The sequence below is a fragment of the Myxine glutinosa genome, chromosome 9 (assembly GCF_964187855.1).
Source record: "Myxine glutinosa chromosome 9, kmMyxGlut1.1, whole genome shotgun sequence".
NCBI lineage: Eukaryota > Metazoa > Chordata > Myxini > Myxiniformes > Myxinidae > Myxine > Myxine glutinosa.
The window spans coordinates 89600808-89615942 of record NC_136269.1 but is presented as its reverse complement, the minus strand read 5'-3'; the positions used below and the strand labels follow the sequence as shown (position 1 = coordinate 89615942).

General features: G+C 41.4%; 1 protein-coding gene across 1 annotated transcript in view; it reads right to left on the bottom strand.

Moving 5' to 3' along the window:
- Positions 1–13456, bottom strand: part of SPAST (spastin) — a 70792-nt gene extending 57336 nt beyond the window's left edge. Inside the window, exons 1-2 of the mRNA XM_078785109.1 lie at positions 13099–13456; positions 1851–1934 (exon numbers count right to left, since the gene is read on the bottom strand). Of these exons, the coding sequence (XP_078641235.1) occupies positions 1851–1934; positions 13099–13456 (442 nt within the window). The remainder of the gene's footprint in view (positions 1–1850; positions 1935–13098) is intronic.
- Between the last annotated feature and the right edge of the window lie 1679 nt (positions 13457–15135).

The window sequence follows — 15135 nt, the reverse complement described above, 5'->3', positions numbered from 1 at the left end:
GTCCGCTCATTCGGTTGGAGAACCAGATTACAGATACCATTATTAGTAACTCCCAACCGCAACCAGGTCGACTCCATATGATGAGTGGATACCAGAGATAACGTTACCGTGTGGCAGGCGGTGCTTATCGCTCCCAGCAAGGTGCAGCAGCAGCTGTATGGGACACCTTGCTGGCGGTTCTCCACTGATGATATGGGGGTCGCATAGTGACTGATATATATATATATATATATATATATATTTTTTTTTTAACTGATCTCAGGATCATGATGGAGCTTATACATAAATCAAACGCAGAACAAAGGCATTATGATGCATCAGTACACGTTCTTTTGTATGCAGCCTATGGCTGCTGGTTGCATCATTATCTGAATGGGTGGCTGTGCCGCTGATGCAGTGCCCCTATTACCAGTAAGCCGGTACTCATTTTGCTAACCTCAGAAGGATGACAGGCAGAGTCAATCTACCTGGTGTTATTTCAATGGCACAACAGGGGCTCAAACACAAGACCCGAATATCTGAAGCCTTGTCCATTAAGCCAACACTTGAATTGCATCAGTACACTTTAGACTGGCAGGATAGCCTAAATATATGTACCGAGATTCTGAGCTGTCTATCCTGGGTTTGAATATCGGACAAGCTATAAACTGTCACCCTGATGTTTCACATTGATGTGTGTTGTCCCTCAGATGGATGTTAAACCTGGCGTCCTGTCTGCCGGCGTTAGTTGGTGAAAGTGTAATACCCCACAGTGTGCTTCGTGAAGGGTAGGTGTCGAGCTATCGCCGGAACCCTGGCCAAATGCCAAATCCTGCTCTAAACCTACAAGGGGCATTGCATCAGTGGCACAGCTGTACTCTCCAGAAATGATGCCAATCAGCAACCCGTGCTGCTTTGACATTAATTACCAGGATATTGGTAAACAATGGACAAATCAATGCAGTTTACAGATTTTGAACCTGATATAACAGCATCATGAGCAATGGGTTCAGATGGGAACACAAATGAGAACAACCTCAGTTGTTGTGTGCGTAATCCTATATTTTTTGTTGTGGGTGTAATTGATTGGTGTGAAAAATAGTTGTTTTTTACTGATACATCGAATCTACGTGCTCACTGCAAATCAATATTGACTCAAAACCATCTTCTAGCTCCCATTTAAGTTTGAAGGTGAATTCTCATCCATCTTATCGTAGTGTCGGATGTTCTCACATCGTTTTATTTTTGATATGTTGTAAGTTTAGGAGAAGGTTCACACCTAGAGTAATTCAGAATGACCTTCTATAACAAAGGTACACGGTGAGGTAACGAACACCAAATGTAGATCAAACCAGGTGGGGCAGGTATAATCCTGAAGGTAGTTACTGAGCCAGCTGGGTTTTTACCGACAATCGAGTATCGATGTGGCAATTCTCCTGAAACAAACTCAACTTCATGAATCTGTAATATTGCTGCCTTCAGCTGGATGTGAACTCATACCCTCTACTCTCTCATTCAAGTGTCCTATTCAATAGCCACCACTGTGTGATTTATATCAGTTGTTTCACATCAGTATCATCAGTATGAATAAAGCTGCTCTATGGTAACTATCAGGCGTGCTACACTACAAGCTCTTTCTCTTACGTTGTTATACGTTCTTCTTCGATTACGTCATCTTACCTCTGTGATAGAAAGCTCATATAGAAGTTTTCCTTCATAAACTTCTCTAAAAATGCTCAATGGTAATCCATGAAATGTTTCAGCAATTTGTGGCCACATAAAATATTTTGCAACTTATTCATTCATTGGTACGATAGTAGATGGCAGATCAATGAGAGGACACACTCATTCAAACATTGTGGCATTCTTACCTTCTCCATCAATCTGTACTGCTATCCCCTTCTCCAGTTCTGAAATTCCCTTCTTGTACCAATCCACAGCCTCCTCCTTGCGGCCTGCGGACATTGATAACGATGACATGGCTATAAATAATCTCATTCCATCTGGCTGCTGTCTCTTTCATTGACAATTACTTTTTATTTAATGCCACTGTGGGTTTTTTCTGAGTTATTTCCATTATAAATGTTATTCAGTCAGAGTTTGATTCCTGGTGGAAAAGGATCTGAATATAAACGACTGCTCTGATGTTTCTTTTTGAGATGGCTTCGAGTCAGCTCAATGGTATTCTACAATTCACGAGTTGGGTTAAAGATCCCATGTTGCCTTACAAAATCAGCTGGCCAATGTGTGCTGATACCATTGTCGAATTCCAGCCTCAGCTCTATCTGGAGGTGGGCACCACTGCATTGCAATACGCACTGAAAGGTCAGGAGGGGAATTGCCTTTAAAGTTCGGCCACAACTGTTATGGTTGAGAGACTGACAGACAAACAAATCTCCCCTTACGCCTCAGATTACCAAAGACAACAACCCATATCGGTAAGCATGCAAACTTGCATTTTAAGGATCAGTCTTGGATATGCGTTATTCTTTGGAGAAACGCCTTTATAAAGACATGGATTTGTTTTAAACATTGGGACAAAGCTCAACACATTATTTTAGTCTGAAGAGTAAAGTATGTACATGGGAATGTAAATCGAAAAAAAGGGTTGTCATTGAGAAAATCCATATTCAAAAATGAAGGCACCACTAACTCACACTATTGCCCAGCAAGGCAAGTCGAAGGTCAGGACCAGAAAGACTCAGCTCAGGACAAGAAATATTCAGTTGAGAATGAGAAATGCACAGTTTAGGACCAGAAATGCTCAGTTTAGGATCAGAAATGCTCAATTTAGGATCAGAAATGCTCAGTTTAGGACCAGAAATGCTCAGTTTAGGATCAGAAATGCTCAGTTTTGGACCAGAAATGCTCAGTTTAGGACCAGAAGTGCTTAGCTTAGGATCACAAAGACTCGATTTAGGACCAGAAATGCTCAGTTTAGGACCAGAAATGCCCGTTTAGGACCAGAAGTGCTTAGTTTAGGACTAGAAATGCTCAGTTTAGGATGAGAAATGCTCGGTTTAGGACCAGAAATGCTCAGTTTTTGACGAGCAGTGCTTAGTTCATGCCCAGAAATGCTCAGTTTAGGATGATAAATGCTCAGATTAGGACCAGAAATGCTCAGATTAGGACCAGAAATGCTAAGTTTTGGACCAAAAAGTGCTTAGTTCATGACCAGAAATGCTTAGTTTAGGACCAGAAATGCTCAGTTTAGCACCAGAAATGCTCAGTTTTGGACCAGAAGTGCTTAGTTCATGACCAGAAATGCTCAGTTTAGGACCAGAAATGCTCAGTTTAGCACCAGAAGTGCTCCGTTTAGGACCAGAAATGCTCAGTTTAGGTTAAGAAGTGCTTAGGTTAGGTCCAGAAATGCTCAGTTTCGGACCAGAAAGACTCGATTTAGGACCAGAAATGCTCAGTTTAGGACCAGAAGTGCTTAGTTCAGGACTAGAAATGCTCAGTTAAGGAACAGAAATGCTCAGTTTAGGACCATAATGCCAGTTTAGAACCAGAAGTGCTTCGTTTAGGACAGGAAATGCTCAGTTTAGGACAAGAAATGCTCGGTTTAGGACCAGAAATGCCCAGTTTTGGACCAGAAGTGCTTAGTTCATGACCAGAAATGCTCAGTTTAGGACCAGAAATGCTCAGTTTAGCACCAGAAGTGCTCCGTTTAGGACCAGAAATGCTCAGTTTAGGTTAAGAAGTGCTTAGGTTAGGTCCAGAAATGCTCAGTTTCGGACCAGAAAGACTCGATTTAGGACCAGAAATGCTCAGTTTAGGACCAGAAGTGCTTAGTTCAGGACTAGAAATGCTCAGTTAAGGAACAGAAATGCTCAGTTTAGGACGAGAAATGTTCCGTTTATGACCAGATATGCTCCGTTTAGGACCAGAAATGCTCAGTTTAGGACCAGAAGTGCTCCGTTTAGGACCAGAAGTGCTCAGTTTATGACCAGAAATGCTCTGTGTAGGACCAGAAATGCTCAGTTTAGGACCACAAATGCTCAGTTTAGGCCCAGAAGTGCTTAGTTTACGACCAGATATGCTTAGTTTAGGACCAGAAGAAATGCTCAGTTTAGGACGAGAAATGCTCTGTTTAGGACGAGAAATGCTCAGTTTAGGATCAGAAATTCTCAGTTTAAGAACAGAAATGCTCAGTTTAGGATCAGAAATTCTCATTTTAAGAACAGAGATGCTTAGTTTAGGACCAGAAGAAATGCTCAGTTTAGGAAGAGAAATGCTCAGTTTAGGATGAGAAATGCTCAGTTTAGGATCAGAAATTCTCAGTTTAAGAAAAGAAATGCTCAGTTTAGGATCAGAAATGCTCAGTTTAGGACTAGAAATGCTCAGGTTAGGACCAGAAATGCTTCGTTTAGGATCAGAAATGGTCAGTTTAGGAACATAAATAAATAGTCAGTTTATGATTCAGAAATGCTCAGTTTAGGACCAGAACTGCGCAGTTTAGGATGAGGAGTGATCCGTTTAGGACCAGAACTGCTCAGTTTAGGACGAGAAATGCTCAGTTTAGGACCAGACTGCTCAGTTTAAGATCAGGAATGGTCAGTTTAGGATCAGAAAGACTCAATTTAGGACCAGTAATGCTCAGTTTAAGATGAGAAATGCTCAATTTAGTCAAGCTAAACTAAATTGCAGTCTGAACTTCAAATGGCTCGACTCAGGATCTGAAGGACCGACGCAGGACCTTGGTGCAAAGCCAGAATGCATACAGTCATACAAGAAGCTGATGTTTCTGCATTCAGGCATTATTAGCAGAAGGAAATGTAATACTGTGACACAGTAATCAACTAGATGGTATTCATAGAATACTTACCCTGCACAGTCAACTTGTTGCGAGCCAACTCTTCTATTTTTTAACATTAAAAAAATTTGATCCAACATGGCTGCCAGACCACGTGAGCGATTACATCATAAATTTATATTCTCTAATATAATTGTTGCATATATCACGCTCAATACATTTCAAACTGGTCAGACTAAGCGTTGTCCCTGTCGAATTATGACGTCATACAAATGGCACCAATGACGTCATCGTTAACAACACCTATTCCCCATATGGAGTTTTTTTTCAATGAGCCATGTTTAAATTTTTTCCATGCAGCGGTTATGGAGATATAGAGGTGCAACATTTTTCGGTTTTTCCAAGATGGCGCCAGTACCACATGACCTATGACGTATGACGTCATGATTATCATTAAAATATTATACAAGAGGAGGCGTTCCTATGATGAAAATTTCGTGCCCATCAGACCAACAGTTGCTGAGAAAAAGAATTCACAATGATCGGATAAGTGTTGTACTTGTCGAATTACGACGTCAAAACGAAGGCACCGATGACATCATCATTAACATATCTTATTTCCCAAGGGGAGTACTTGACAATGAGCCATGTTTCAATTTTTTCCATGGAGCACTTTGGGAGATATGGAGGTGTAAAGTTTTTCCAATATGGCGTCCATACCACGTGGCCTATGACGTCATAATTATGAATAAAAAATTATACAGGCGGAGGCGCTTCTACGGTAAAATTTAGTGTCAATCAGACCAACAGTTGCCGAGAAAATGAATTTTTAAAATGCAGACATGTACGGCACACGTACACAACTGAATGCTTAACCCCGCGTTTCGCTTCGCGAGCGCAGTGTAATAAACTGTAACAATAAACTGTCATCTTGGTGCTTTGCACTGGGGTGTTGCATCAAAGAGTAAGCTTTACATTGGCCGGAATGTTCAGCCAACTGTCCTGAGTGATAGATGCATGTTAAAGATCACACTGTACCTTTTGAAAGAGATACGCCATTATGTGCTTGGTCCGTGGATAAATTTTAGGAACTTTTGCATTTCTGACACAACACACTGGAATGTTCCTTCAAAACACCATAACTTTAAAAAACTAAATCCGATTACACTAAACAAACCAAAAACGACCAAGAGCAATCAGGATCATTTTCTGTCAAAGGCCCCTGAAATCAACCAGACATGAAACTTCAAAATGCCACAGACATATCGTTTGAGATAAGTCATCACACTCTAGTATTACAACAATAAATCGTTTATCATCGTAGCTTTCATTTCACTTTATTAGCACTTAAATCCATTTATTTGCAGCTAACATTTATTCTGGCAGTGCTTTACAAGTCCATATCAAATGTGGATGGAAGCCATTGATTTGAATTAAAATCCAATGAAAAGGTTGGTTCAGAGGCCAATAAGGCAAGTAATAAAAACACTATCTTAAATGTAAAAAGGATGTAGGGATGGTATCCCAAAAAGTATGTAAATAAGGTAGGGATGGTTACAATAAATTATCATGTGAAACCATCCCTCCATCTTTCTTGAAATAATGGTTGTTGCCTGTTCATTCCGACATCCATCTGCAACGACAGTGTACGTTGATTGCTTTCTATGCATTAATTTGACCAGTGAAATATCAAACCGTTAACACACACACACACACACACACACACACACACACACACACACACACACACACACACACACACACACACACACACACACACACAGAGACAGACAAACATGCAGACACGTGCAGACACACGAAAACACACATACAGGAACACACGCAGACACACAAGCCCGGCTACGCCGTTTTTTGACTTTCGGTCTTGTTTGGTGTAACATAATTTTGGGGGATTTGCATATTTGTTGTGACTTACAGGTTGTTTTGTGGCTAACAAGATTTGTGTGGCTTAATATGGGGGCTCCTAAATTTGGGCTAACAAGGTTCCGCAAAACGTGCTCAATATATCTTTAGTTACTACCTAAAGATACTACCACGCGTCGGTGGTTACTGAAGGATGTGATCCCTTCTATAGAGTTTGGGCATTATCCTCTTGTATTCAAAACTTCATCAAGTGAATAGTAATCTGTCCTATGATGGCTGGGTAAATAAAATTTAATGTGAACTTATTTTTTTAAACATTGCAAGAATTTTTGGCATTTATTCATGGCAGTAAATCCTTAAATCTAAATATTGAGCTTGCTATAACCAGTCACATTGAAGACGAACTACTGCATTGGGGTCATCAGAAGGAGGATTCGGGTTTCAGCCGCTACTCCTCTACCCTAAAACCCATCCAAGCACAGCCAAATGAGCCTCACAGAAAACTTTCTGCAAGAATTCACTTCTTCTTCGTGACATAGATAAGGAAAGAGAGAAACAAAGGAAAAGCGAGAATTGGAATGAATAAAGAGAAACGTGAAAAGGTAGAAATAAGTGCGACTGCGTGAGATTCGCAGCGGCAGTTTTATACATCTTGTCTCATGAGAAAATCAAAGATTAAATGAAGTTATCATATATATCGTGCGTTTCACAATAATAGGGTGACACAGGAACATTGAAGGTATTTAAATGTTTCATTACCAGAGAAAATATGTTCATCATTACCTCCGCCCACAAAGGTGGATGGAAGTTATGTTTTCACCCCTGTCTGTCTGTCTGTTTGTGAACAAGATATCTCAAAAAGTTGTCGACGGATTCGGACGCAATTTTGCGGAGATGTAGCGTATGTGACAACGAGGAAATGATTCGATTTTGGTGAAGATCCGGATTCGTATCCGGCTCGTATAATTTTTAAAGTGATTCTTCACCATTGGGACATAGGGCCAAAAACGATACATAGCAGGATATCTCAAAACGTTGTGGACGGATTTGGACGAAACTTGGCGGACTGGTTGAGTGTGTGACAAGCACTAATCGATTCGATTTTGATGAAGATCTGAATATGGATTCGGATATTAGAATTATTTAATTTTTCAAGTGATTCTTCACTATTGAGAGATAGGGCTAAAACCAACATATAGCAGGATATCTCAAAAAGTTATGGATGGATTTGGACGAAACTAGGTGGAGAAGTTAGGTGTTAGACAAGGAAGAATCGATTCGATTTTGATGAAGATCTGAATATGGATTCGGATATTAGAATTATTTAATTTTTCAAGTGATTCTTCACTATTGAGAGATAGGGCTAAAACCAACATATAGCAGGATATCTCAAAAAGTTATGGATGGATTTGGACGAAACTAGGTGGAGAGGTTAGGTGTTAGACAAGGAAGAATCGATTCGATTTTGATGAAGATCTGAATATGGATTCGGATATTAGAATTATTTAATTTTTCAAGTGATTCTTCACTATTGAGAGATAGGGCTAAAACCAACATATAGCAGGATATCTCAAAAAGTTATGGATGGATTTGGACGAAACTAGGTGGAGAGGTTAGGTGTTAGACAAGGAAGAATCGATTCGATTTTGATGAAGATCTGAATATGGATTCGGATATTAGAATTATTTAATTTTTCAAGTGATTCTTCACCATTGAGAGATAGGGTTAAAACCGACATACTGTATAGCAAGATATCTCAAAAAGTTATGGATGGATTTGGACGAAACTTGGTGGAGAGGTTAGGTGTTAGACAAGGAAGAATCGATTCAATTTTGGAGAAGATCCAGATCCGGATCCGGCTAGTAGAATTTTTAAAGTAATTCTTCACCATTGGGAGATAGAACTAAAAACGATACATAGCAGGATATCTCAAAAAGTTGTGGGCGGATGATTTTGATTAAATGTGATTCTGTATTGTGATTTTCTGGTCTACTCTGGGATACAAAACGTAAACTGTTCACCTGGCGAAGGTATGCTCTCTACTGAGTGCCGTTCTAGTTTCTTTATCAGATTATGGGTTAATATTTTGAAGATATGGATCGTTGGACTATCAGAGAATGGTCTGAAGTTGTGGAGCTGTTCTTTGCCCTGGCTCAATTGTTCAAGCTCAGAGAGCATCGAAACTTTGAATCTGAATGAATGATGCACCATCAGCAAATACTATTTGTCGTTATGTGAATACATTTGGAAGTAAAGTTACAGGGTACAAGACACACGACCATGTGGTACTGTGGTAGGCCACACAATGTCAAAGAATTGTAGAAGCAAATGAGAATAAGCACAGAGCAGTGATGAGGAGCCTTGGTAGATCAGTATACCGACTCTCATCCACACTTCGCATGAACAGGGAATCTGTAGGAATACGAAAAAAAGGGATATTGAGTTGTATCTGTTGTGTTTGTAAACCGAAATGGTGAATCAACATAGAGGGCTTTGTTTCTGATTGATGAAAGAATCGATTGAGCGAAGGGAACTATCATGAAATAAGTGGAGCATACATGGCGATGGATTGTGTTTAAGTTGGTCCTTGTTGAACCTTGTTGTTACGGAGTAAATACAAGGAGACCAACAAATGAACTGAGAGGAGACCAATTGAAAACCAGAGTGGAAGAAGTACCTAAGTCACAAAGTAACACGACAAAAAATTATTACAGAAATGGATCGTTACTATACTGTAGATAGCTCCTGGAGCCAACTCACCTTGCCCAAGAATGTGACTTAAGAACATAACTCTGGACATGCTGCTTCTACAGTCTCAACAATGGATGAAGGCCCTCAACACCAAACAGGAAATCAGAGCCGTCTCCCTTAACATATCTCATGCCTTCGATACGGTCTGGCACCCTGCCCTGCTCACCAAACTCTCCTCTAATGGTATCTATGGTAACCACCATGCATGGCTTGCGGACTTCCTCTCCGGTCACAGTCAACGCGTGGCCCGATATGAAATTCTCTCATCTCCCCTTCTTGTCCAGGATGTAGTTCGTCAAGGCAGTGTTCAGGGCCCTGTGCTTTTTCTGGTCATCATTAATGATCTCTCCGACTCTCTGGAAAATCCTCTCTATCTCTTTGCTGATGACTCCACTATATGCCGCTCCATATCTCAACCCTCACATCGGCAGGCAGCAGCCTCCTCACTCTCTGCAGACCTGGACAAAATCACAAACTGGTCAAACAAGTGGATCATGTCTTTCAATTCTGACAAATCTCACACTCTCACTTTGTTTCTCCGAAAAGAGAATCTGGAAAACTCTCTCATCTACTTTCTCAACAATCCTCTCGAAGAAGTTCTGTCATTCAAGCTTTTGGGTCTCACTATCTGCCATGATCTTTCCTGGGAAACCACATTTCCAAGCTGGCCTCCAAAGCCAGTCACTGACTGGGCATCCTCCGTCGTGCTAAGTCCTTCCTTGGCACACCTGAGCTCCTCACCACATACAAAGCTTTCATCCACAGCTCAATGGAATACTGCTCTCCCCTCTGGGGTGGTGTTCCCGCCTCACAACTAGCTCGGCTTCACGCTGTTGAAACCAAAGCATTCAGAATCATTGTTATCTCCCCCGATGAACGTGATTCTGAGGGCCTTTCTCTCTCTCACAGCAGGCAGGCTGGCGGTCTTTCTGTCTTCTACCGACTCCTCTCCACCCTAGCTCCCCCTGCTCTGTCTGTGCTCTGTCCCCCAAATATTCCTTGAGGACGCACAAGATGTTCCAGAAACCCTCTGGTGAAACTGCCAAAATCAAGAATCTCTGCGGTGCTCACCTTCACTCTTTCATTCCTCTTTTTTCCTGCCTCTGTAACAAACTCCCACATGCTCTTCAATCCCTCTCCTCCCTCCAGGTCTTTAAAACAGCTGTTCACCACCATCTCTTGTCCATCCTTGATCCACCCCAATCCAAAACCTTGATATTTTCTATCCCCATTAAAACACCCTAAATCCACCTCTTTCAATCTCCAATTTCTTTCCTGAAATTCCAAGTAGTGTCCATTTATTTTATACCATGTAACACCCACCCACCCCCCTCCCCTCCATTCTGCAGCCCTCTCACATCCACAGATCTACCAACATCCCTGTCCTCCACTGTTGTTGTACTTGTATGTTTTCCTCTCCCTCGCCTTCTTGTCTCCCGCTACCTTTATTGTATGATTTATGTGTCCGTGCATGTTTTCGCGTTTAATGTGTTAGCTCATACATGAGCCTCGACTCTGTTAAAAAAAAAATTAAGGATATAAAAATAGAGTTTTGTGTTGTTTTAGAGGGGCGGGGGTGAGGCATATTGATTTTTTTTTTTATGTTGAAGGCTCCAGTCACAGACTATATAGTCCTCATTGAGGAAAGGCCTTAAATAAAAGAGCTGTATTGATAGAAAAGTGAAGAAAGAGAGAATAGTCTGAGAGTTCTTGAGGAAGTAAAACATCTGCTTTTTGAAAAGGAGAAGATCATAAGTGTTTGGAAAGACATGAGAAGGTAAAAAGTTCGCGCAAATAAAAATTTTTAAAGAGACATGAGAAGGTAACCGCGCACATAAGTTCCCCATTCTTCGAGGCAGACGTAGCTATTTGTGTAATGTGTGGATTCCAGGATAATTTTGATGTTAAGGTAATACCTAGTAGGTTTGTTGAATCACATGGTGCAATTGTGGAGCTTTCAATGGAGATTGGAGAGTTGAGAGGAGTTTTAGAGAGAGAGATGGGAAGAAATTGAGTTTTTAGAAGCATTAAACTTAATCTGATTACATTTGCCCCACTGGGAAATCTTGTGCAAATCCGAATTGAAAGAGGTGGCTGTGATCAAATGAGATGTAGAGTGAGGAAAGATGGGGCAGATGGGAAAAACATGGAGGAATGTAATGTCAAGTCATCAGCATACGAGTGCATTTCGTTATTTGTAGAAGAAAGAAGGGCAATGATAAAAGATGGAAGAGTGTTGGAGACAGGATGGGAATTTGGGGGAATCTGGATTCGGATCTTCACCAAAATTGAGTGAATTCGTCCTTGTCACACACCCACCCTCTCCACCAAATTTAGTCCATCTGCAACTTTTTGAGATACCCTGTTCACAGACAAACAAACAGACAGGGGTAAAAACATAACCTCCGTCCATCTTTGGTGATGAAAGCAACTAAACTTTTTCAAAACTTCAATGTTTTTGTGTCACAATGTATTCCAGTACATATGGTTCTCTTCATCATGACATCATTCTCTTTATCATTACAATCAGTTTGCTATTCCAATGGCTTTTGAGTTTCCTTTTGATCCAAACATTGAGTGAGTCTTTGAAAATAGTACACTGGAACGAGATGTTGTGAAAGCAATTATAAAAATTGTTCATGCTGCATCTAGAAAATGTATTATTACCACTAGCAACGGTACCCACCCTACGGGCGGGGCTTCAATTGGGAGGCCCAAATGAAAAGGCAAAATATCAGAAATTGAAGGCTTTTTTATTTTAAACGATTTATATAAACATCCCTCAAATCATATCACACGCAAATCATCAAAATCTAAACAGTATTTGTAGAATTTCAATTAAAGCCACATCACTGTTCATATCGGTAAATATTATTCCATCGTGTTTGGAAAAACTGGAAAGTTTGAAATTGGAAATTGGAAAAATTGGAAAAACAATTGGAAAAACAATATAGCCTATTTTACTCCAGGGGGTCCCAGGATTACCCACCCAAAATTTCGTTGCGATCGGTTCAGCCGTTTTTGCGGTACCTGGGAACAGACGGACGGACAGACGGACAGACATTTGGTGAATTATAGTAAGATGCCAACGCACTCCACGTCACCTGTGGGCTGTGGCCACTAAAATGTATCAGTGACGTCATGTCGTGTGACCCACACCGAGGGTATGTAAGCAAACAAGAGAGACCCAAGTTTCACCAGAAAGTGCTTCTTGCCCCTGAAGGTCCACTTGTACAATACCTACTCTATCGCTGGTATGACGTGTACTGGAATCATGACGTCATGCTTACTCTACACCCGTTCTGGTACCTCCGCTATTTTCAGCACGTGATCAGTACGGTACATATACATGCTTTTCAGTTTGAACAACATGGGAGGGGATTTTAAAACCCGATATATTGTGAAAATGTGTAGAATTAGCCATGATAAACTCAAACCGAGCATGTTTTAAAGCTGACCATCGGGAATGGTTCTTCCTTTAGCTTACGGGGAATCGATTTGTTATTATCATCCTGCTCATCGCCAGGATCGCTATTAGGACTTACAGGTAATTATTATACAGGTGCGTAATGAGCACGACACAGCGGAACGTCATTGTTTAATAAAATGGATGAAAATGGTAAATATGTGGAGGAAGCGTCGGTTTGTGTGTTCTTTAAAAAGGTATAAACATATAACGGTGGAAGCCGAAGTCAAATGGAAAAGGTGCAAGCACAAAGAGTACACACCTTTGTCATCCTCGTCGATCTTGAGCGCGGACGAGATGAACTCGAAGGCTTGCTTGTGCGCAGCCTTGACCTGCTCGGTCCGCGGGAGCTCGTCCTCTCCGGCCATGGGCGCCTCTTCCCAGGTCCGCTCGTTGGGCTCGGCGCGTCGGGCCGACGCCAGCTCGGAGAGCCGTTCGTACACATAGGCGATGAAGAGCCAAAGGTGGAAGGCGAGGAAGCGCAGGAGGCTGAAGATGGCAATGAGCGGGTACGAGAAGGTGTAAATATTGCGCTTGTGCAGGGACAGATTGTCCGTCTTGTCTTTTCCCGGGCGCTGCGGACCTTTCCGTTTCTTGCCTTTTCCGCCCGGGGGATTCATTCGAGCCTCTGGAAGAGCTCCCGGCCGCCGATCGGCATAACAATGGTGCGGGGAAGATGCGCGCGCTTGCGGCGAGGGGAGGCGAGCGGCGGAGCTGCGTGACACGATGACGTCACTGCGAGAGCCCGCGCGCCACGCGCTCGCGCGCTCCGTACGTACGTCGCGCGTGATGCGCTTTCACGTACACGTAACGGCCACCGGCTCGTTTCGACACCACGTGTAACCGTCTCTGCGTCGACAGATCGAATTATACCGTTATTACGTTCCGGTTATAATGACGTCGGCACGTTTACCTGGGTGTATTTAATTACGAGGGCGAAGGGACGTTCAAGAAGTTATCGGAACAATAATCGAAGAACATGCATCCGTTTTAACATCTGAATATCTGGAACAGCAACATCTTTCGACAGCAACTTGCCATTCAATTTCAATGAAATATTGCGTAAATATTATGTGAACGAATCGAGGAGTAAAATTCGTTACAAAACAATTATATTTGTAAGAAACATTCCAGAAGAAAACTTAATCAAGGTATGTCCCAGCAATAATGTTGTTAAAACATCATAAAAACAAGAAAAAGAGCAATCAGAGATTGCAAACCCTCGTCATCGGTCACGAACCACGTGACCAATGACGTCTTCATCCTTTTTTTCTCCACTAATTTATTCCTAGATTATGCTCAAGTAATTTCATCTTGATCGGATGAAGTTTTGTGCTTGTCAAATTATGACGTCATAATGGAGGCACCTATGACATCATCATTCACAGATGTTATTCCACATGGAGAGTACTTTACAATGAGCCATGTCTCAATTTTTTATATTCAGTGGTTTTGAAGATATAGAGGTGCAAAGTTTTTCGGTTTTTCCAAGATGGCGACCGAACCACGTGACCGATGACGTCATCATTATTTTTCTCCCCACCAATTTATGTCTACATGACGCTCAATAAATTTCATCTTGATAGGATGAAGTTTTGTACTTATCGAAATATGACGTCATAATGGAGGCACTTATGACATCATCATTAACATGTTTAATTCCCCATGGAGAGCTCTTTACAATGAGCCATGTCTTAATTTTTTCCTTTTCAGCGCTTTCGAAGATATAGAGGTGCAATTTTCGGTTTTTCCCAGATGGCGCCCGAACCATGTGACCTATGACGTCATAATTATCATTAAAAAATTATACAGGTGGAGTTGCACCTATGGTGAAAATTTCCTGTCAAACGGACCAACTATTGCAGAGAAAATCATATTTATTCTGTGCGGACAAACAGACAAACAAACAGAGAGTCAAACAGACTCAAACGCAATACCCTCGCCTCTTTACCCCCGGTAAAAGTCTATGAACTGTTTAGTTACCCTCTGCTGAGGGTAACTAAACACTTCATAGAACACCTTACCCCACACAGTGTTCAGGTGTATAATTATAATGAAATAAATAATTTAATAATTAAATCATGATTAAACGTCGTATAAATTCCTTTTCACTACTCTCTTTGTTTACACTTTTACGGGGGTGAAAACGGGTTTCCGTTTTGGGTTCTTCTTCGTTTTCTGTACATTCTTTAGTTTTAGTAAATGCGACACTGCCCCCTAGTGCACCTATGCAGACGTCTGCGGGCGACACCCATGCATGTTCCCAGACTCGCACACGCGGAAGCATAACTCCAGCTTT